This window comes from Macaca fascicularis, chromosome 2, assembly GCF_037993035.2.
Source record: "Macaca fascicularis isolate 582-1 chromosome 2, T2T-MFA8v1.1".
Taxonomy (NCBI): domain Eukaryota; kingdom Metazoa; phylum Chordata; class Mammalia; order Primates; family Cercopithecidae; genus Macaca; species Macaca fascicularis.
In genome coordinates, this window is record NC_088376.1 from 95,315,061 (window position 1) to 95,337,492 (window position 22,432).

At 44.4% G+C, this 22,432-nt stretch overlaps 2 protein-coding genes across 10 annotated transcripts in view; both read right to left on the reverse strand.

Annotated features, from left to right (window-relative positions):
* Positions 1–19,437, reverse strand: part of MCF2L2 (MCF.2 cell line derived transforming sequence-like 2) — a 254,021-nt gene extending 234,584 nt beyond the window's left edge. For all 9 annotated transcript variants that reach the window (XR_012430895.1, XR_012430896.1, XR_012430897.1 and 6 more), the window contains exon 1: positions 18,904–19,437. Coding sequence is in view for 6 of the 9 variants with exons in the window: in XM_065540255.2 (XP_065396327.1) it covers positions 18,904–18,979 (76 nt within the window). In the remaining 3 variants the exon portion in view is untranslated. The remainder of the gene's footprint in view (positions 1–18,903) is intronic.
* On the reverse strand, positions 19,097–20,352 carry LOC141409654 (uncharacterized). Its single transcript, XM_074031486.1, has 2 exons — positions 19,475–20,352; positions 19,097–19,232 (listed from the first exon to the last, which is right to left on the reverse strand). Exons 1-2 carry the CDS (start codon positions 20,113–20,115, stop codon positions 19,106–19,108), a joined length of 768 nt encoding a protein of 255 aa, XP_073887587.1. The 5' UTR covers positions 20,116–20,352; the 3' UTR covers positions 19,097–19,105.
* Positions 20,353–22,432: the final 2,080 nt, after the last annotated feature.

Consider the following 22,432-nt stretch of genomic DNA (forward strand, 5'->3'; position numbering starts at 1 on the left):
AGTCTCCTGAGTAGCTGCGATTACAGGTGCCCACCACCATGCCTGGCTAATTTTTGTATTTTTTAGTAGAGACTCGAGGTTTCACCATGTTGGTCAGGCTGGTCTCGAACTCTTAACCTCAGGTTATCCACCCACCTTGGCTTCCCAAAGTGCTAGGATTACAAGCATGAGCCACCGCACCCAGCCAATAGCATCATTTTAAATGTTATTTCCATATCCTCTAGCCTTTCCAATCTCTTACTCCTAGAAAAGGATCTATATGAGGAAGGAAAAACAATGAGACACCATAGATCTGCCTTCAAGCTTGAGGTCATTCTTTCTTTCAAGGCAAAGCTCACTATTGAGCTTTGTTGTCCAGGGAAGGGTTATTGACCATGGAGGCCTAGGCAGAGACTACAATAAATTGGACAACTAGTGCAGAAAGACCAATGCAATTTCTAAAAGTGGCTGTTCCCCTTATCTTGCCAATTAAATAGCTTTTCCCCTGCATCTGCCTAAATCTTTTCCTTCCTTCAAGATCAGCTCAAGTCACATCTCATATGAAGCTTTCTCCAATCACTGAAGCTCACAATAACTTCTGCCTCCAAACTCTCACACCACTATCTATACTGGCAATTGATCAAGCATCAACTTGTGACTTTCTGCAGTCTTTCTTAATATACCTATCAGATTGGGCCTTGAACTCCCCTCCAGTCCAGTGGCCTACAAGTGTCCTCTCCAAACCCCTCAGATCCTTTGTTATCTGGATAAAGCAGGGACCCATGGGTGACTCAGCTGGTATTAAGAGCTCAGGCCCTCAGATTCCCCATAATTCTCTCCCCATGACAGCTTGTGGGCCATATGCCTGGCCCACTGCCTTCGTCGTGGTGGGTGCTGTCTAAATACCATCCATTCATTGACCAGTGACATCTTAATGTAGTTATGGTGCCCAAGCACCTAGGCAGTCACATAGGGGAGGTAGCACACTGAATATAGGGCAAGGTTCCTATTTTTCCCAGGGCCAGCCCGTAAAACTGCCTAAGTATTTTACATTCTTAATGATTCTAAAAGTTGAAAGCATAAGGCCAGCACTTCCCAGGTTATTAGATTTGTTTTAGGATGACTCTTCACCTCAAAGCCCTCTTCCCTGAGGACTTCTACCCCCATGCCAACACCCAGCCACTCTCTAAATCCACAGCTGAATAAAGAGCTGATCTGCAGAGAAAAGCAGACGAATGGTATAGACACAGGAGGGAAGCAGAGCACAGTGACCAGATGACACCAGAGAGAGAACAGCTGTCTTAGCTCCTGACTGTACACCTTGCTGATGAGGCCCAGGGGGACCTCCTGCTCTGAGGTTCTGTGAGATACTCCATAGCCTGGAGAGCACTCAGCATGGAACAGCAGTGGTCAGGAGCTCAGACTCTGAAGCCAAGGCCTCCTGGGTTCAAATCCTGGTCCTGCCACTTACCAGCAAGATGCTCCAAAAGGAGCTAATTTTTTTTTTTTTTTTGCTTTGTTAATTTGAATTAAATATTCATGTCTTTGGTAATGTCAGTGTGTTAAATTCCAAAATCTCTTAAGTTTATTATAATAATTATTGCCTGCCAGTATGAACTAAGTGCTTTAATTTCACAAGTCCATGACAATGAGATAGTCTTCCTTTTCAGACTCATTAAAATCAATCAATTGCCATTTCTCACAATAAGCAGAAAGAGCACTTACACTCATTTGGGAAGAGCTGGCCCATGGTGCCAGATTTGGGCTCAGAGGCCCTCTGGCTGGGTCATATTCACTAACACCCAAAGGGAAGCCAATGTGATAATAGCCTCACCCTTCAAAGAAAAATTCCAAAACCAGCAGGACCATTTCCATTTTGATCCTCAGTGATTTCAAGTATCTGGCAAAGATTTTTAAATTAGCCATGTTAATTAAGTGTAATTTTTTGCAGAAATGTTAGGCTACTTGAAGCATTTTTTTTTTTTTTTTTAATAAGGAACACACATGAGCTTTTGGAACACAAAGGATGGCCTGTGGCCATAGCTGAGAAGTACAGGAAGCCCTGATAAGAGGCCAGCTACCCAGACTCCCTAACATCAGAGGTCCTTGCCTTAGTTGGTTCCTGGATAACAAATGATAGGAAGTATGTTCATCAAGCTTAGCATCCTTGAAAATGAACTACAGTTGTTTTAACATTCAAGATCCTTGACATCTGGCTAAACACAGAGAAAAACTTTGAGACCCAGTTTTCTGGTATAGCTTGCAAATGTTGTAGTATGGCAAACACTGTAACATGCTGGAAAATGCCATGATGAAGGAAGGCCGTGTACATGAATTATGTTTTCTCTGTGAAATGCACGGAAGGTTAAAAAGCCAAGGAGATGTTCTGCTTCCACTAGAAGCCAGAATGCTAGAAGGAGGCTCAATACTACCCTAACGACAACGACAAAAAAAAAAAACCCAGATAAACTACAAAATCATAACTTTTCTTAAATGCATATAAGCAAATAAGAAGCAATCCCCTAAAAGTTTTAAATTAATTGTATAAGACTGAGTGAGACTAGACTAATGGGAGCATACTGAGCCCCTAGGAGTCACCGCAAAGGGAATTCACAGCTACTTGCAGGCTCTTCTCTAATTGTGTTTGTTTGTTTGGTTGTTGTTGTTGTTGTTGTTGTTGTTGTTGTTTGAGACAAAGTCTCCCTCTGTCATCCAGGCTGGAGTGCAGTGGTACGATCTCAGCTCACTGCAACCTCCACCTCCCAGGTTAAAGCAATTCTCCTGCCTCAGCCTCCTAAGTAGCCGGGATTACAGGCAACCACCAGCCACCAAGTCCAGCTGATTTTTGTATTTTTAGTAGAGGCGGGGTTTCACCATGTTGGCCAGCCTGGTCTCCAACTCCTGACCTCAAGTGATCTACCCACCTCAGCCTCCCAAAGTGCTGGGATTACAGGCGTAAGCCACCATGCCTGGCTTTCTCTAATAGTATTTTTAGTGGATTCCTTAGGATTTTCTATATACAAGATCATGTCATCTGCAAATACAGATAGTTTTACTCCCTTTCCAATCTGTATGTCTTTTCTTTCTTCTTTTTTTTTTTTTTTTTTTTTGCCTGACTGCTCTGGCTAGAACATCCAGTACAATGTTAAATAGAAGTGGTGAGGATGGACATCCTTGTCTTGTTCCTGATCTTTGGGGGAAAGCATTCAGTCATTCAACACTAACTATGACGTTAACTGTGGGCTTTTCATAAACACCCTTTATCAGGTTGAGGAAACTTCCTTCTACTCCTAGAAGTGTTTGTTTATTTTTTATCAAGATAGGGTGTTGAATCTTGTCAAATGACCTTTCGGCCTCTACTGAGATGCTTATGTGGGTTTTCCCCTTTATTCTATTGATATATGTATTATATTGATTGTTTTTTGGATGTTAAACCAACCTTAAATTCCTAGGAAAAATCCCACTTGATCATGGTGTATAATCTTTTTTGTATGTTGCTGGATTTGGTGCCAGAACTTTGTTGAGGCTTTTTGTGTCTATAGTTGACCTTTGAACAATGTGGGAGCTGGGGTGCCAAACTCCCTCAAAGTTGAAAATACCTGTATAACTTTTGGCTCCCCCAAAACTTAACTACTAATGCCTACTGTTGACTGGAAGCCTTACCAATAACATTAACAGTTGATTAACACAAATTTTGTATGTTATATGTATTATAAACTGTATTCTTATAATAAACCTAGAGAAAAGAAAATGTTTTAAGAAAATCATGAGGGAAAATATTGTTAGGGTCACCCCAACCAGGCTATTCCCCTCCCTTCCCATGGGTCTTACGATGCAGTCCTTTGTGACCTCCGCATAGCTCCCTCAGGGCTAAAGACAAAACCCCCCACGTCACTGACCCCTCCAGTAACTGTCCAGGCAGTTACAGGATGCAGTTAACATGTCTGCTCACCTTGCAAAACAAAGCTGGCAAAAACATCTCCAGGATGCGGTCAAGACGCCTGCACCCCCGACTCAGCTCCCCTACCCTGGCCCAGTTCCTCGCCCTGCAAAGCCCTGCTGTAGTCTGTCAGTGGGGCTGCCTCCTCTGCTTTTGTCAGGAGGTAGCCCGGCAGGACTGACAATAAATCAGCTTGCCTGAACTTGGGTCTGTTGGCCTCATTCCTTCCTCAGCTGTCCTTCCAATTATCCCTTACAAATATATTTACTATTCATTAAGTGTAAATGGATCGCCATAAAGGTCTTTATCCTCCTTGTCTTCACCTTAAGTGGGCTGAGGAGGAGGAAGAAGAGGAGGGTTGGTCTTGCTATCTCTGGGTGGCAGAGGAGAAAGAAAACCCACGTATAAGTGGACCTGTACACTTCAAACCTATGTTGTTCAAGGGTCAACTGTATATTCATAAGAGATTTAGCCCATAGTTTGCTTTTCTGTTGCATTTTTGTCTAGTTTTGGTATTAAGGTGATACTGACCTCATAAAATGAGTTGTGGAGTATTCTCACTTCTTCTATTTTTCGGAAGAGTTTGTGAACAATTGGTACTAATTCTTTTTTAAATGGCTGGTAGAATTCACCATGAAGCCATCTGGTTCTGAACTTTTTTGTGTGGGTGGGTAAGTTTTCAAAAAATTACTAGTTTTAAAGTTTTTTTAAAAAAAATTACTTCTTATAGGTCTAGTCAGATTTTCTATTTCTTGAGTCATTTTTGGTAGTTTGTATAGTTTTAGGAATTTGTCCATTTCATCTAGGTTATCTTATTTGTTGCCATATAGTTATCCACATTATTCCTTTACAAGTCTTTTTACTTATGTAAGGATGATAGAAATGCCCCTCTTTCATTCAAGTCATTTAAGTCTTCTCTTTTTTCTCTTGTTACTCTATAGCTAAAGGTTTATCAATTCTGTTTATTTTTCAATTAATCAATTTCTGATTTTGTTGATTTTCTGTATTGCTTTTCTATTCTACATTTCATTAATTTCCTCTAATCTTCACTATTTTCTTCCTCCTACTTTATATTTAGGTTGCTCTTCTTTTCCTAGTGTCTTTTTTTTTTTTTTTTTTTTTGAGATAGAGTCTCACTCTGTCACCTAGGCTGGAGTGCAGTGGCACAATCTCAGCTCACTGCAAGCTCCGCCTCCAGGGTTCACACCATTCTCCTGCCTCGGCCTCCCGAGTAGCTGGGACTTCAGGCGCTCGCCACCACACCTGGCTAATTTTTTGTATTTTTCAATAGAGACAGGGTTTCACCATGTTAGCCAGGATGGTCTCGATCTCCTCACCTTGTGATCTGCCCACCTTGGCCTCCCAAAGTGCTGGGATTACAGGCGTGAGCCACCGCGCCCGGCTAGTGTCTTAAATGTGGAAGATTGGGTTATTGATTTGAGATCTTTCTTCTTTTTTAATGTAAGCATTTGCAGCTATAAATTTCCCTCTCAGCACTGCTCCCATTGCAACCTCTAAGTTTGAGTATGTTGTGTCTTGATTCTCACTCATCTTAAAGTATTTCCCTTGTGAGTTCTTGTTTGACTCATTGCTCTTTATATGCATGCTACTTAACTTTCACATTTTTGTGAATTTTTCACATTTCCTTCTGTTGTTGATTTCTAATTTCATTCCATATTGATTAAAGAACATACTTTGTATAATTTCAATCATTTTACATTTATTGAGGCTGTTTTAGAGTCTAGAATATGGTCTGTCCTGGAGAATGTTCCATGTTCCTTGGAACACTTGAGAATGTTCCAAATGTATATTCTGCTGTTGCTGAATGGAGTTATTCTGTGTTGGGCCTGGTTGATTTATAGTGTTGTGTAGGTTTTCCATTTCCTTGTTGATCTTCTGCCTGTTGGTTCTACACATTACTGAAAGTGACATACTGAAGTTTCCAACTATTATATTTAATAGTTGAATTGAATTTTTTGTTGTTGTTGAGACGGAGTCTTATTCTGTTGCCCAGGCTGGAGTGCCGTGGTGCAGTCTCTGCTCATTGCGACCTTTGCCTCCCGGGTTCAGCCGATTCTCCTGCCTCAGCCTCCCGAGTAGCTGGGATTACAGGTGCCCGCCACCACACCCGACTAATTTTTGTATTTTTAGTAGAGACAGGGTTTCACCATGTTGGCCAGGCTGGTCTCAAACTCCCGACCTCAAGTGATCCACCCACCTCGGCCTCCCAAAGTGCTGGGATTATAGGCGTCAGCCACCGCAGCCAGCCAATAGTTGAATTTTCTATGTCTCCTTTCAATTCTGTCAGTGTTTGCTTCATGTGTTTTCGAGCTCTGTTTTTAGGTGTTTGTAATTATTATATCTTGCTGATAGATTAACCCTTTTGTCACTATAAAATATCCTTGTTTATCTCTAGTGACTTTTTTTGTTTTAAGTCTACTTTATCTGATAATACTATCATCATTATAACATACATCATCATGTATAGTTACAATTTGTATCATACATCTTTTCCCATCCTTTTACTTTTATATATCTTTGAATATACTAATTATATCTTTGAATATAAAGTGTGTCTCCAGGAGACACCATATAGTTGGCTCTTACTTTTCAAATCTAGCCTGACAATTTCTGCCTTTTGACTGGATCATTTATCCATTTGCACTTAATATTATCGATATAGTGGGATCCATGTCTGTCATTTTAAGTTTTGTTTTCTCTGTATCTCAATTTTTTTCACTTACTGCTTTCTTTTGCATTAAATAAAAATTTATAGTGTAGCATTTTAATTCCTTTGATAATATTTTCATTATATATTTTAAGTTATTTTATTAGTGGTTATTCTACAGTTTATCATATACATCTTATCAAAATCTACTTCAGATTTATACTAACTTAATTAAACCTGAAATACAGAAATGTTACTTCTATATAGTGCTAATCCCTCTTCCCACTTTGCTATTATACATAGTATATCTACATATGTTATAAATCCAACAATACATTGTTATAATTACTATGTTACATAATTTTATGTTTAGTATAGAATCTGAGACAAGAAAGGAGAACAGTGTATATTTATAGAGTTTATAACATTAACCTTATTTACTATTCCTGGTTCTCTTCATTTGTTCCTATGGATTTGAGCTACCCTCTGGAGTCATTTCTTTATTCCAAATGCAGCTTTTCTCCTACCCACTTCCCCTGTTCTCTTGTTAAATATATTATGTTACTGAATATTATAGACCCAACAGTACATTATATGCAGATGCTCCTCAACTTACAATGGGGTTATGTCTTGATAAAGCCATCATAGGTCAAAATAATTGTAAGTCAAAAATGCACTTAATGCTGGCAACACAGCAGACAATCCCTAATTTACGATGGCTTGATTTATGATTTTTCAACTTTATAATGGTGCAAAAGCAATATAGTTGGCCCTCTGTATCTGTGGGCTCTGTGTCCATGAATTCAACCAACTGAAGATCAAAAATATTCAAAGAAATAAAAAACAATACAACAATAAAAAAATACAAATTCTAAATATAAAGTACAGCAACTATTTACATAGCATTTATATTGTATTAAGTATTATAAGTAATTTAGAAATCAGGCTGGGAGTGGTGGGTCACACCTGTAATCCTAGCACTTTGGGAGGCCGAGGCGGGCAGACCTTGAGGTCAGGAGATCGAGACTATCCTGACCAACATGGTGAAACCCCATCTCTACTAAAAATTTTTTTAAAAATTTAGCTGGGCGTGGTAGTGCGTGCCTGTAATCCCAGCTACTCGGGAGGCTGAGGCAGGAGAATCATTTGAACCAGGGAGTCAGAGGTTGCAGCGAGCCAAGATCGCGCCACATCACTACATTCCAGCCGGACAACAGAGTGAGACTCTATCTCAAAAAAAAAAAAAAGAAAGAAAGAAAGGTAATTTAGAGATAATTTAGAGTATACAAGAGGATGTGCATAGGTTAACCATTTATATCATTTTATAAAAGGAACTTGAGCATCCAAAGATTTTGGTATGCGCTAGGGGGTACTGGAACCAATCCCCCTTGGATACCAAGGAATGGCTGTATTCATTCAGTAGAAACTGTAACCCCATCTTAAGTTGTAAGAAGCTCTTCAACTTATGATGAAGTTACATCCTGATAAACCCATTGTTCAGTCAAAAATTTGTAAGTTGAATCATTGTAAGCTGGGGACCACCTGTACTTTTATTTAACATAATTGCTTTTTAAATCAGTTACGAGAACAAAGAAGAAATATGCATTTACAGTGTCTTTCATAATCACATAATTACCTTTACTGATGCTTTGTTTTCCATATAGATTTGAATTATCACCTGGGGTCTCTTGCTTTCAGCCTGAATAACTTCCTTTAGTATTTCTTAAAAGGTGGATCTGTTAGCAGTTAATTATCTGTTTTTGTTTATCCAGGAATGTCTTTATTTTGCCTACATTTCTTAAAGAGACTGCATTAGTCATTTTCACACTACTATAAAGATACTACCTGAAACTGTATAATTTATAAAGGAAAGAGGTTAAATTTACTCACAGTTCCACATGGCTAGGCAGGCCTCAGCAAACCCACAATCATGGTGGAAGGTGAAAGGGAAGCAAAGCATATGTTTAAAAGATGGCAGGAAAGAGAGAGTGTGCAGTGGAAACTGCCACTTTTAAAACCATCAAATCCTGTGGCCAGGCCTGTAATCTCAGCACTCTGAGAGGCTGAGATGGGCAGATCACCTGAGGTCAGGAGTTCGAGACCAGCCTGGCCAGCATGGCAAAACCCCGTCTGTACTAAAAATACAAAAAGTTGCTGGGTGTGGTGGTGCACACCTATAGTCCCAGCTACTTGGGAGGCTGAGGCAGGAGAATCACTTGGACCCAGGAGGCAGAGGAGGCAGAGGTTGCAGTAAGCTGAGATCATGCCACTCCACTACAGCCTGGGTGACAGAGTGAGACGCCATCTCAAAAAATTAAATTAATAAATAAAACTGTCAGATCTTGTGAGAACTCCCTCACTATCATGAGAACAGCATGGAAAAACCACCCCATGATCCAATCACCTCCTACCAGTTCCTTCCCTCAACATGTGGGGATTCCAATTCAAGATGAAGTTTGGATGGGGACACAGAGCCAAACCATATTATTCCACCCCTGGCTCCTCCCAAATCTCATGTCCTTTTCACATTTCAAAACCAATCATGCCTTCCCAATAGTCCCCCAAAGTCTTAACTCATTTTAGCATTAACTCAAAAGTGCAAGTCCAAAGTCTTATCTGAGACAAAGCAAGTCCCTTCTGCCTATAAGCCTGTAAAATCAAAAACAAATTAGTTACTTCCAAGATAAAGGATGGTGCACACATTGGGTAAATGTTCCCATTCTAAATTAGAGACATTGGCGAAAACAAACGGGCTACAGGCCTCACGCAAGTCTGAAATCCAGTAGGACAGTCATTAAATATTAAAGCTCCAAAATGATCTCCTTTGACTTCATGTCTCACATCCAGGGTAAACTGATGTGAGGGATGGGCTCCCAAGGCCTTGGGCATCTCTATCCCTGAGGCTCTGCAGGGTACAGCCACCGCAGCTGCTTTCACAGGCTTGTGTTGAGTGCCGGCAGCTTTTCCGGGCACACAGTGCAAGATGTCAGTGGATCTATCATTCTGGGGTCTGGAGGATGATGGCCCTCTTCTCACAGCTTCACTAGGTAGTTCCCCAGTGGGGACTCTATTTTTCCTCCACACTGCCCTAGCAGAGGTTCTCCATGAGGGCTCTGCCCCTGCAGCAGACTACTGCCTGGACATCCAGGCATTTCCATATATCCTCTGAAATACAGGAAGTTTCCCAAACTTCACCTCTTGTTTTGCGCACCTACAGGCTCAACACCACACGGAAGCTGCCAAAGCCTGGGGTTTGCGCCCTCTGAAGCAATGGCCTGAGCTGTACCTTGGCCCCTTTTAGCCACAGCTGCAGCTGGAGTGACTGGGATGCAGGACACCATGTCGCAAGGCTACACAGAGCACTGGACCCCTGGGCCTGGCACATACGACCATCTTTTCCTCCTAGGCCTCTGGGACTGTGATGGGTGGGGCTGCCATGAAGGTCTCTGACATGCCCTGGAGACATTTTCCCCATTGTCTTGGGTATTAACATTCAGCTCCTCATTATTATGCAAATCTCTGCAGCCAGCTTGAATTCCTCCCCAGAAAATGGGTTTTTCTTTGCCACCACATGGTCAGGTAGGCTGCAAAATTTCCAAACCTTTATGCTCTGCTTCCCTTTTCAACATAAATTCCAATTTCAAACCATCTCTTTGTGAAAGCATATAACTGAACACTTTCAGAATAAGCCTTGAATGCTTTACTGTGGCCGGGCATGGTGGTTCATGCCTATAATCCCAGCACTTTGGGAGGCCAAGGTGAGTGCATCATTTGAGGTCAGAAGTTTGGGACCAGCCTGACCAACATGGTGAAACCTCATCTCTACTAAAATTACAAAAATTAGCTAGCCATGGTGGCATGCACCTGTAGTCCCAGCTACTCAGGAGGCTGAGACATGAGAATCACTTGAACCTGGTGGGCAGAGGTTGCGGTGAGCTGAGATCATGCCACTGCATACCAGCCTGGGCAACAGAATGAGACTCTGTCTCAGAAAAAAGAAAAAAAAAAGAAAGAAAAAGAATGCTTTGCTGCTTAGAAATTTCTTCTGCCATATACCCTAAATTATCTCTCTCAAGTTCAAAGTTCCACAGATCTCTAGGGCAGGGGCAAAATGCCACCAGTTTCTTTGCTAAAGCATAGCATGAGTGACCTTTACTCCAGTTCCCAAAAAGTTCCTCATCTCCATCTGAGACCACCTCAGCCTGGACTTCATTGTGCATATCATTATCAACAATTTTGTCAAAACCATTCAACAAGTCTCTAGGAAGTTTCAAACTTTCCCACATCTTCCTCTCTTCTTTGGAGTCCTCCAAATTGTTCCAACCTCTGCCTGTTACCCAGTTCCAATATCACTTCCACATTTTCAGGTTATCTTTACAGCAGCACCCGCACTCTTAGTACCAATTCTCTGTATTAGTCTGTTTTCACACTGCTATGAAGATACAACCACACCAGGCGCAGTGGCTCATGCCTGTAATCCCAGCACTTTGGGAGGCCAAGGCGGGTGGATCACAAGGTCAGGAGTTCAAGACCAGCCTGACCAATATGGTGAAACTCTGTCTCTACTAAAATACAAAAATTAGCTGGGTGTTGTAGCGGGCACCTGTAATCCCAGCTAATTGGGAGGCTGAGGCAGAAGAATCACTTGAACCCCAGGAGGGGGAGGTTGCAGTGATCCTGGGCAACAGAGCAAGACTCCGTCTCAAAAAAAGAAAAAAGATACAACCTAAGATGGTGTAATTTATAAAGGAAAGAAGTTTAACTGACTCACAGTTCCACCTGGCTGGGGAAGCCTCAGGAGACTTATAATGATGACAGAAGGCAAAGGGGAAGCAAGGCACGTCTTCACAAGGCAGCAGGAGAGAGAGTGCTCATGCAGGGGAAACTCCCACTTTTAAAACCATCAGACCCTGTGAGAGCTCCCTCACTGTCAAAAGAATAGCCTGGGGAAAACCACTCCTATTATCCAATCACCCCCCAAATAGGTCCCTCCCTTAACATGTGGGGATTACAATTCAAGGTGAGATTTGGGTACGGACACAGAGTCAAACTATATCAGATAGTTTTGCTGAATACAAGATTCTTGGTTGATAATTTTCTTTCTTTAGCACTCTGAATATGTCATACCACTGCTTTCTGGCATCTATCGTTTCTGATGAGAGTTGGTTGTTATCCTTATTAAAGTTTCTTTGTATGTGATGAGTCATTTTTCTCTTCTTTCAAAATTGTCTCATCCTTCAATTTCAGCATTTTTACAATAATGTGTTTGGGTGTGGATCTCTTTGCCTTCATCCTACTTGAACATCATTGAGCTTCTTTGATGTACAAGGTTTTTCATCAATCTGGGGAATTTTTTAAATCATTATTTCTTCTGATACTTTTTCTGCTCCTCCTCTAGCTCCTCTCTTTACATTTCATGTATATTGGTGCACTTAATAGTGTCTCACATTTTTCTAAGACTATTCATTTTTCTCTCTTCTTCACATTGCATAATCTTTATCAGTCTATCTTCAGTTCCTTGAGTCTTTGTTCTTCCAGTTCCAATCCACTGTTAAGATTCTCTAGTAAATTTTTAATTTCAGTTATTTTAGTTTTTTATAGAGACAAGGTTTTACTATGTTGCTCTGGTTGGTCTTGAACTCCTGGCCTCAAGTGATCCTCCTGCCTGGGTCTGGGATTGCAGGTATAAGCCACCACACCTGACCTCTTTGAACATATTTATTGTGGCTGTATTGAAGTTTTTGCTAAATCTGACATCTGGGCTTTCTCACAGGCAGTTTCTGATGCCTGCTTTTTGTTTATATAAGAGTCACACTTTCCTGTTTGTTTGAAGGTCTCATAAGTTTTGATTCAAAACTGGACATTTGAGGTAACATACTATAGCAACCACGAATACCAATTCCTCTTCTGCCCATCTCTGGGGCTTGTTTTTGTTTGTTTGCTTGTTTAGTGACATAGCTAGACTGTTTCAATGAAGTATATTTCCCTTGAAGTATAAAGACACTCATGTCCCTCCTCAGACAGTGTTGCTTTGGTTGTGCCCATCGTCTGTGTGGGTTTAACAGAGTTGTACTGCCTGTCTCCCTTTCGGATCTCTCTGCTGTCTGCCTTTGTTGATATCATACTCAGCTGTTCAACTCCACCTACCTACTGTTTGCTCTATGGTTTTCAACAATGCCCTGGGGCATACAATTGCTCCAGTCTTATTCAATTAAATTCAGGCAAAGATATTTTTTAAGGCCAATCTTTAGGTTCCTTATAATTCTAGTAAGGTTCTTCTTAGCTGCCTCTTTCCCTGGTTCAGAGTCTCTGATAAACAAGCTGGCCTATAGTTTAGCTTGTTGCTCTCACAAAGCTACCAGGCTCCTCTTAATTTCTTGCTCTCAAAATCTCCATTGTATTCAAGAATGCCTTTAGACTTGAGCTTTCCCATACTCTGTTTTAGCTAAAGTCAATTATTTTGGGGAGAGCTTCAAACCTTCTATTCTTCTAGACTGTCTCTACTTCTAGGCAAAATCTCGGCCAGGGTAGTAGACTGGTCTTGGCTTGCCTCTCTCAATGTTGAACCTCCATTTTATGAGGGAGCTGGGGCAAAAGCAACCAGGTCTCCGTATTCTCAGCCTTCTGCACCTGGGATAAGGCTTCTGTCCCATGAATGGGGGCTAGGTGGAATGAAGTAGACCCTGACCTGTCAGCTGGAGGCTCTCCAGGAACTTGGCCTCAGTAACTTGGAGTTAGAGAAGAGAAATGCTGGACACCTGCCCCTCCTGGCAAGGGACTATATCCCTTCACTGAAAGCTGAGGAGAGAGGAGCTGGGAGGGATGAGAAGAGAGCAGGTCATGCTCAGGTACCATAGACACTCACTATTCTTACCAAGATTTAGTAGATTTTCTTGAATAAATGTATTTTTTTTCATTTGCTGCATGCCCTTCAAACAACTTCCAGAGGCTTTAGAAGGTTGGCTTTTAAAATAATTTTCACCAAGTACGGTTGCTTCACTGAGGAATTGTGACTCTTCGCACTGGCATTTCTAGAAATGGAATTCCAACTCCACAACTGTTTCTTTTTAAATGTAACAAAATGTTAAGGGCAAGAGAGCTTTTGTAGACATTTAAACATTTCTTAAATTTTATTTTGCACTTTTAAATTTGTCGATCAATTTTTTTTAGGGTTCAAACATTTTTAGTAGGCCTTGAAGAGTCTGTGAACACTAGGCACAGTGTCTACAGAGCCCAATCGAAAAAGAGCCCAAGTGTAGCCAGATGGGGAAACATGTCCAGCCATCCCCACTGGGCACATTCCCACCTGAGTAGCAGATACCCTACTCTAATTAGACTCTTCTTTCAGTACTAACAGCTGAGGCATGGACCCTAGACATTTCAGCTGCTAACAACATTGTTTAATAATGAGCCATGGGCTGAATTCCTCAGTTTAGTATTCTTCTGGCTGCATGTTATCAATGCTGACTCCGTCCCAGAAGTAGCAACCTGGGTTACAGATCAGTTTCCTAGAGCCTCTGTCACCAAAAGAGCCACCAATCCGATCTCCAATTATATAAGGAATGTTTCAAAAGATATTCTTTTCTGCTTCACAGGTAATTGGATGTAGCCAAACGTATGAAGTCATTTTAGAACAATGATAAGATCAAAATGTAAAATAATCACTTCTAATATGAGGTAGCAAGGTGGAAAGTGAGCCAGGATGGAAATGCAAAACCTCTATGGGGGGTTACTGACACGGACCATTTTTTAAATTTTATTTATTTATTTATTTATTTATTTTGAGACGGGATCTTGCTCTGTCACCTAGGCTGGAGTGCAATGGCACGATCTCGGCGCACTGCAACCTCCGTCTCCCGGGTTCAAGCGATTCTCCTGCTTCAGCCTCCCAAGTAGCTGGGATGACAGGCATGCATCACCATGCCTGGCTAATTTTGTATTTTTAGTAGAGACAGGGTTTCTCCATGTTGGTCAGCCTGAACTCCCGACCTCAGGTGATCTGCCTGCCTCAGCCTTCCAAAGTGCTGGGATTACAGGTGTGAGCCACCGTGCCCGGTGACATGGCCCATCTTGATGACTATGGGTTTCCAGTGATTGGAAGCCCCCGTGTGAGCCATATGTGCCCTGTCTATCAAAATCCTAGAGCAATTTCAGATGCATTCATAGATAGTGCACGTTACTTTGACAGCACCTCCACATATAAACAGCAGTACAGCAAAAGTTGCAGATATTTCAACAGCTGAAAGGGACAGGATGGGGAAAATCAACCAACACTTTTCTGACACTGGAATTCCGTAAACCAATGTGACTCTATGGTCCAGAATCAAGGGGAAAGGATGGTCCTACATTTGTCCTGCATGGATAAAAACACATCTAGACATGTGTTCACATGTGAACTACACATTTTATAAGAGTTCCTGACAAATGGACAAAATCCAAAGAAGGAGGACCCTAGAGTGAAGCACACCACATGAGGAACACACAAAGGGCTTCACATTTCCTTTCAAATGGGGGTTTGGAAACAAAATAGTTATCTTCAAATATTTTATAGCTGTCCTTAAAAGTGTAAAAACTGCCTGGTACTCCAGCTCCATTCCAAAACACAATCATTCATTCATCTATTCAGCAAACATTTATTCTGCATCTCCTCAGAGTGAGGCCCTGTGTTAAGTGGCTATCTAGGGGTACATAAGACTCTTCGTAAGTAATGAAGAGTCTAGAAGCAGAGAGGGTTAAACAAGCATGCGAATAACCCAGTAACCATAATACAGGGGAGAGTATGATAGGCATCATGTGAGCAGAACAAAGCTTACTTTGGAATTCAGAGTCAGGAGTTATCATGTCCCACTAGCAAGATCAGAAACGACACCATGAAAGAGATGGCATTGCACTGGGTTTCAAAGATGTGTACTATTTCTGTGAGGAGAAATATACTAAAGACTTATTCCAGGTTGGAGGTAAAAGTGCAAATACTTAGAGGTGAGAAAAGGGCTGGAAAACATAATGGGACAGAGCCAAAGAACTGATGAGTTCAAGTTGACCAACCACAGGTATAGAAATCTCAAGTATTAGGGGACAAAGCTAGAACTTTATAGGCCCAACAGTGAAGAGCTTGTATCTTAGGCTGCAGAGAATGACTAGGTGCAGGTATTATTAAAAGCTTTGTAATATAGAGTGTCGTGTTTGTTTGACTCCTAGCATAGATCAGAGGCAGACACAGAGAGACAGGAGGTTTGCACAATGGCTAGGTAGAAGGAAATGAAGTCCTGAAGTAGGATTGAGGCAGGTAGCAGTGGGGATGGACATGAGGGAAAAAAGCTGTGAGGTATTTCAGAAACTGAATCAACAGCAGCCAAGACACTTCTGGAAATATGGGAGTGGGTGAGGAGGGATAACTCAGTTATCAAGTCTAAGGGACGCAGAAAGAGCAGAAACCCCTGCTGGAGGAGAAACTGACTCAGGGTCAGAGCAGGCTGAGTGAATATGGAAGACAGTGTGGCTACCCTGGAAAGTGGCTAGGATAGGACCAGGAGAATGTTCTAACCCAAAGCCTTGCTCTAAGCACCTCTCAAACCTTCCCCAACTCATGATCACCCCCTCAGAAGCTACTTGATAAGGAAATACCTGAAAAGAACAGGCAAGGATAGAGCCAATCCATCCTTGAGAAGCGCCACTGGCTACCCAAGGCGACCCTCTGTGAAGGCAGAGGCTGTTGCAGGGTTAGAGAAACGCCCCCCTCCACCTTGAGGTCCCCCAACAGGGGATATAAAGAGCAACCTTCCGGCCCTGAGTCTGCCACTCACTCCCCCTGAAACCTTAAAAGATGATCTTCTCTCACTTTGGGAGGCTGAGGTGGGCGGATCACTCGCAGTCAGGAGTTGGAGACCAAACCTGACCAACATGGAGAAACCCCATCTCTACTAAAAATACAAAAAAATTAGCTGGGCATGGTAGCACATGCCTGTAATCCCAGCTACTCAGGAGGCTGAGGTAGGAGAATCACTTGAACCCAGGAGGCAGAGGTTGGGGTGAGCCGATATCATGCCATTGCACTCCAGCCTGGGCAACAAGAGTGAAACTCCATCTCAAAAAAAAAAAAAGATGATCCTCTCTGAGTCAATTCCTTCATTTGTAAGATAGGGGTAGTAATGAGTACCCCACCCATTTCACAGGTTTTATTAGATTAAGTATGAGGAGACAGAATCTTGCAAAGCACACAAAAGCCAAGGGTCATTAGAAGTTGAGAGCAGAAACTACAACAAATTCCTATGTGTATCCTGTATGGAGCTGTCTATGGAAGGAGGGAGGGAGCAAGGTAGGCAAGAAAATACCATAGCCTGGGGGCCACAGGCAGCTGTTAGTCAAAGAATACTGCCTGCCAGATTTCAAGAACAGCCTGCTCCAGAGAAATAGGAGGGACAGTTAAAATCAACCAGGTCATCCCTCTTGTTTAACAGATGGGAGGCTTCGCCCTGAGACAGGCCCAGTAACCTACCAAAGATCTCTAGTGGTGTGATAGAGGGACCAGGGATATGTCCAATAACTGGAATGTCTGTATAATCACAGTGTACACAGTATTTCTACACACATTATCTTACTTATCTTCACAAATAGCCTTTGAGCTGAGTGGGAAAGTATTATTAAAATTTCGGCCGGGCTTGGTGGCTCAAGCCTGTAATCCCAGCACTTTGGGAGGCCGAGACGGGCGGATCACGAGGTCAGGAGATCGAGACCATCCTGGCGAACACGGTGAAACCCCGTCTTTACTAAAAAATACAAAAAAATTAGCCGGGCGAGGTGGCGGGCGCCTGTAGTCCCAGCTACTCGGGAGGCTGAGGCGGAAGAATGGCGTAAACCCGGGAGGCGGAGCTTGCAGTGAGCTGAGATCCGGCCACTGCACTCCAGCCTGGGCGACAGAGCCAGACTCCATCTGAAAAAAAAAAAAAAAAAAAAAAAAATTCCTGTTTTTCAACCTGAGGTTAAATGACTTGTCCAGGGAAGGATTCAAATCCAGACAGTCATACCCCCAGCCCACTGCTCTTTCTCTATACCACAACTTCATGCCTGCGCTGGGTTTTAGCACAATCATTTCAGCTTTCATCATATTTCAGATTCCAAATTCTGTTTCATTACAAGTTCTTTTTCCTCTTATTTCACACTGCCTTCAGCAATATTTCACATTCAACCTTACCTGGTAGGATCCTACCGATCTCTTGTCTTAAAAGTTCAGTGCCCACATTTGGCACCAGAAACTCTTTTCTAAACCTGAATTATGAAAACTGGGCCTTCCCATATAAATCATCTTTACAAAGTCTGTCCTCACAAGTGTATCATTTGAGATGTGCATGATTATTACAGCAAACACATTGGACTAATTGAGGCAATATTTAACATGCAAGTACCAAGAAAGCAGCTTTCACAAATGTGTAGAAAACGAAGGCAAATAGTTCCTGGCTTTATCAATAAAAGCTGATTTGCATTCATGGGAGGACCTCCAAGTGCAGTCAGCAACAGAAAATGATCCCGATAATTCCAGTAGCCCACATCCAAAGGTTCTGAACCTGAATGTGTGTCTTTATTGAGGGAGGTCCAGGGAAGACCTAGGGGAAGAAAGTGCTGAGATAAAACTGGGAACTGTCTCAATGTCCTCTTTCCCTTAGTCTGTGGGGCCTGACGTTCCATCACGAACCTTATTTCAGGAGTAAGCAATGAATGTTTTGCTCCTCTTTTCAACTCAGGGAAGAGGATTAATATTGCTCAGTCTCCTTGGCTTGCAGAGGTTTCTCGTGGGGATCATCAGGGGTGTGCTGACGCCTCCAGGCAGCACAGTAACAGGCTTAGGGGCCGGGCTGCGCAGGGGCGCTCCCATCTAACCTGTCTCTCCCTGCACTTTCTTATAAACAAGCCTTCAGTGGCGTGGCAGTCATTTCTGCTGGAAAATACTGGCATTCGTTCCTCTTATGCCCTCTCCTTCCTCACTATCCCCAGAACCAGAACATAACTTCCCACCCACCCCACTCCCGTCAGAAGCAGCTAACGGATGGTAACAGCTCAGCAGCCCTCGGTTTGGAGCTCAACGGACATGGCAACCACCTGGTGAAGGCACCAGCCTCGGCCCCCCGACCCCCCCCAGCGGCGCGCCCCAGGGATGCCCCCGGCTGGGCACCGCAGGCAGGACCCAGAGCAGCGAGGCCCAGACGCCGGGCAAGCCCCCAGGGAGCGCGCTGCCCCGGGTGAGGCCGGGAGTCAGACTAAGCCCAGAGACCATCCCCACCCGCCATTAATAAAACGCAGGAAAAATTAAAGCTTTGTTTACCGACATGAGTGATCACTGTGGCCAGTCGCCGGGTGAGCTCCTGGGGGGGCATCTCTTCTTTTAAGCAAGACAGCATTTCACTGAAAAACCACTCCGTATAAATAAAGTCAAACAAAACTGTTTCTACCGCTGCTGTGGATGATTTTTTAAAGGCATCTCCTCCCGAGGATGCTCTGCCCTCGCCCTCTTCCTGGCTCTCCAGTCAAGGATCGAGAGTCCCTCGCAGCCGCTGCCAGCTCTCCCTCGCCACGCCTCGCGGGGGCTCCTGTGACAGACCAAGTCTGGCGCTTTCCCAGCGTCGCAGCTGGACCGAGAGGGGAGCGGCCGCTCTCCAAAAGGAAGCAAGTTGCCAGTCTCGCCAGAACCGCGTCCCGGCTCCTCCGGCTGGGCGAGGGCAAGGGCTTCCAGAATCGCGGTCCTGGCCGCCGGGTTTCCGGCGCCGCCTCCAGGGACTGTGAGGTGAGGGATGCTTCGCCGGGTGCAGGGGAGGCGGCAGGTGGCTGCGGCTCCTCTGCGCCGCCCGCCCCACGGCCCACGCCCCACGCCCCACGCCCCACTCCCCGGAGCCCACCTCTTCCCGCCCGCAGGCGGCGCCCGGGGCTCTCGGGGAGGCGCGCACGCGCCCAAGCGCCGCTTGTTTGGGGGTCGGGAACGCTGCGCCCCTTTCCCTGCTGGGAGCCAGCGCTCCAGCCCCTGGAGTGGGGGCGACTCACGGTCCCTACTCGGAACCGTGGGGCAGGGAGACAGCGACTGAGGCGCTCCAGCCGCACCGGGGTCGGGATCACCAGACGCGCGCCGGCTTGGTCTCCGCCCCTCCTTCTTCCCGGCGCGGTGTCTGCGGAGGAGCAGCGGAGAGAAGGGGGCTGACCGGAAGAGATGCCGCCATCCGGCAGGACCCGGAGCGGGAGGCTGGGTGAGGCGCCGCTGCTTGCCCCACCTTCTGACCTGGGGGGCGGCTGGCGTGTGTTTTCCCCCCTTGAGGTTGTTCCACGCAGTTCTTGGCCTCCGCTGGCCACACCTGCACTGGAAGCCCAGCGCCTGGGCTGCGCTCCAACATGACTGGGCACGCATGGGCGCGCTCACCCCCTGTGTGGGCTTTTTCCTTGGTGCAGCTGCGCCCTTGCCACTGCTCCGTCTGTCACCAGTCAGGCGCGCCAGTGCTACGTTCTGGAGAGGCTGTGGCACATCTTCCATGCCGGTCCTCCTCCCCATCAGCCCATTATCCCGTGGTTTCCCTAGTTGGGCCCAGACACTTTCTGACTGGCAGCAAAAGACTAACCCCAGTTCAGCAGAGCGCCATGGGAAACACCTGAGCAAATGCGAATTCGGTCAGGTTGTCCCCCAATCCTTTCTACAGCGGGAGTCCCTGAATACTCAGCCGGTGGCGTGGCGGGACCACCCATGAGGATGTTCTCAGCCATCTCTTTCCTCTTCGATATGTAAAAAGCCAAGCCGCAAACACCCTGGATCCAAATTCTAGGAGTAGTCCCCCATCCCAGGGGGCGGAGGTTATTTTTAATGCTCTCTCTAGCAATTGTGGGCTGTAGTTGAGAAGCGACGTTAGTTCACCTGTGTCATGAGATTTGGCGAGAGGAGGTTCTTCCCGCTGTGAAGTTTGGCACTTTGCACGCTGCCTGCAAAACAGAGCAAGGATTTTCTTTTTCTTTCTTTTTTTTTTTTTTTCTTTTTTTTTTTTTCGTTTTTAGAGACGGAGTTTCACCATGTTGCCCAGGCTGGTCTCAAACTCCTGGGCTCGAGTGATCATGCCCGGCCACAGAGCAACCATTTTCACAACCACCTTTTGCAAGAGATTAAAAAAAGGGTTAAAAGTCCGGGCATAGTGGCCCACGCCTGTAATCCCAGCACTTTGGGAGGCCGAGGTGAGGAGATCACAAGGTCAGGCGTTCAAGACCAGCCTGGCCGACATAGCGAAACCTCGTCTCTACTGAAAATACAAAAATTAGCCGGGTATGGTGTCACGCGCCTGTAATCCCAGCTACTGGGGAGGCTGCGGCAGGAAAATTGCTTGAACCTGGAAGGTGAAGGTTGCAGTGAGCCAAGACCGTGCCATTGCACTCCAGCCTGGGCAACAGAATGAGACTCCATCTAAAAAAAAAAAAGTTAAAGATCCACAGGAGGGAGGCAGCTTTTGAATTATATTTCCACGGTGGTTTCTGGCTATTCAGGGGTCACAAGTGTTTTCAAGGAACCAAATGAGATGTTTCCTACTGATAGTAGTCAGAACCCTGGTGCCCAGTCAGAGCCAATTGTGAGTTTTGGTCAGCGGAAACCAATGCTTTGTAAAGAACACAATGATGTAGGGTATGTTGGACTGGGAGCATCAGAGCCACTTTGAAGATCCAATAACCTCAATTTCCCAGCTTAGGCCGGGTCCTTATGGGTGAGAATCATGAAAAGGAAGAAGAGAAGGAATGGAGGAGAGGAAAAGGAGGGAGGAGAAGCTTATGATTAAGAATGAGAAGAAAAAGAAAAGAGATACAAAGGAAATAAATCACACTCAGAGTGCTGCCCACATCTTTGGTACTTTCACAGTCCTCAAAGGTTTCCATGGAGATAAATGAGCTCCAGTTATGGTGAGATGTAGCAGGCAGCGCCTATTCTCAGAAACTAATTTTGCTCTTGTCTCTGACACTTGCTCTCTCAGGGCCTTCACTGCTTCCCCTGGGCAGTAAGGAAGTGGCTCTGTGATCTCCAAGTTCCCTTTTCCAGCTCTGAAATCCTATAACTGGAATTAAGAAGAAATGATCGGCCGGCTGCGTTGTCTCACACCTGTAATCCCAGCACTTTGGGAGGCTGAGGTGGGTGGATTACCTGAGATTAGGAGTTCGAAACCAGCCTGGCCAACATGGTGAAACCCCATCTCTACTAAAAATAACAAAAATCAACCGGGTGCATTGGTGGGCACCTGTAATCCCAGCTACTTGGGAGGCTGAGGCAGGAGAATCGCTTGAACCTGGGAGGCGGAGGTTGCAGTGAACTGAGATAGTGCCACTGCACTACAGCCCAGGTGACAGTGTGAGATTCCATCTCAAAGAAAAGAAGAGGAAGAGGAAGAAGGAAGAAGGAAGAAGAAGAAGAAGAAGGAAGAAGGAAGAAGGAAGAAGGAGAAGGAGAAGGAGAAGGAGAAGGAGAAGAAGAAGAATAAGAAGAAGAAGAAGAAGAAGAAGAAGAAAGAAGAAGAAATAATGACCATATAGTGTTCAATATCTCATACCTCCTTGTTCTTCCAAGAAAATGGTCATTGTCTCCATTGTTCTCATGAACATTGACATCCTTTCTGTCTTCTTTCTTCCCACCCTCCCACCTTCCCTGCCTGTTTTTCTCCTTCCTAATTATGATCTCTTATATTATGCCTCCTTGTGTTCATTAATGAGGACAAAGCCCTCATGAACTAATCACCTCTTGAAGGTCTTCTTTCTCAGTGCTGTTGCATTGAGGATCGAGTTTCCAATGCATGAACTTTGGAGAACACATTGAAACCACAGCACAAAGAGGCATCTCATCACCC

Bases quoted from the DNA above. Each gene is read 5' to 3' on its own strand.
- LOC141409654 (XM_074031486.1), bottom strand. From the start codon at position 20,115: ATGGGGAGGAGGACCGGCATGGAAGATGTGCCACAGCCTCTCCAGAAC. The intron at 19,233-19,474 runs GTGGGCTCCGGG...TTCCTTTTGGAG, and splicing joins CCGCCTGCGGGCGGGAAGAG to AGCGGCCGCTCCCCTCTCGG.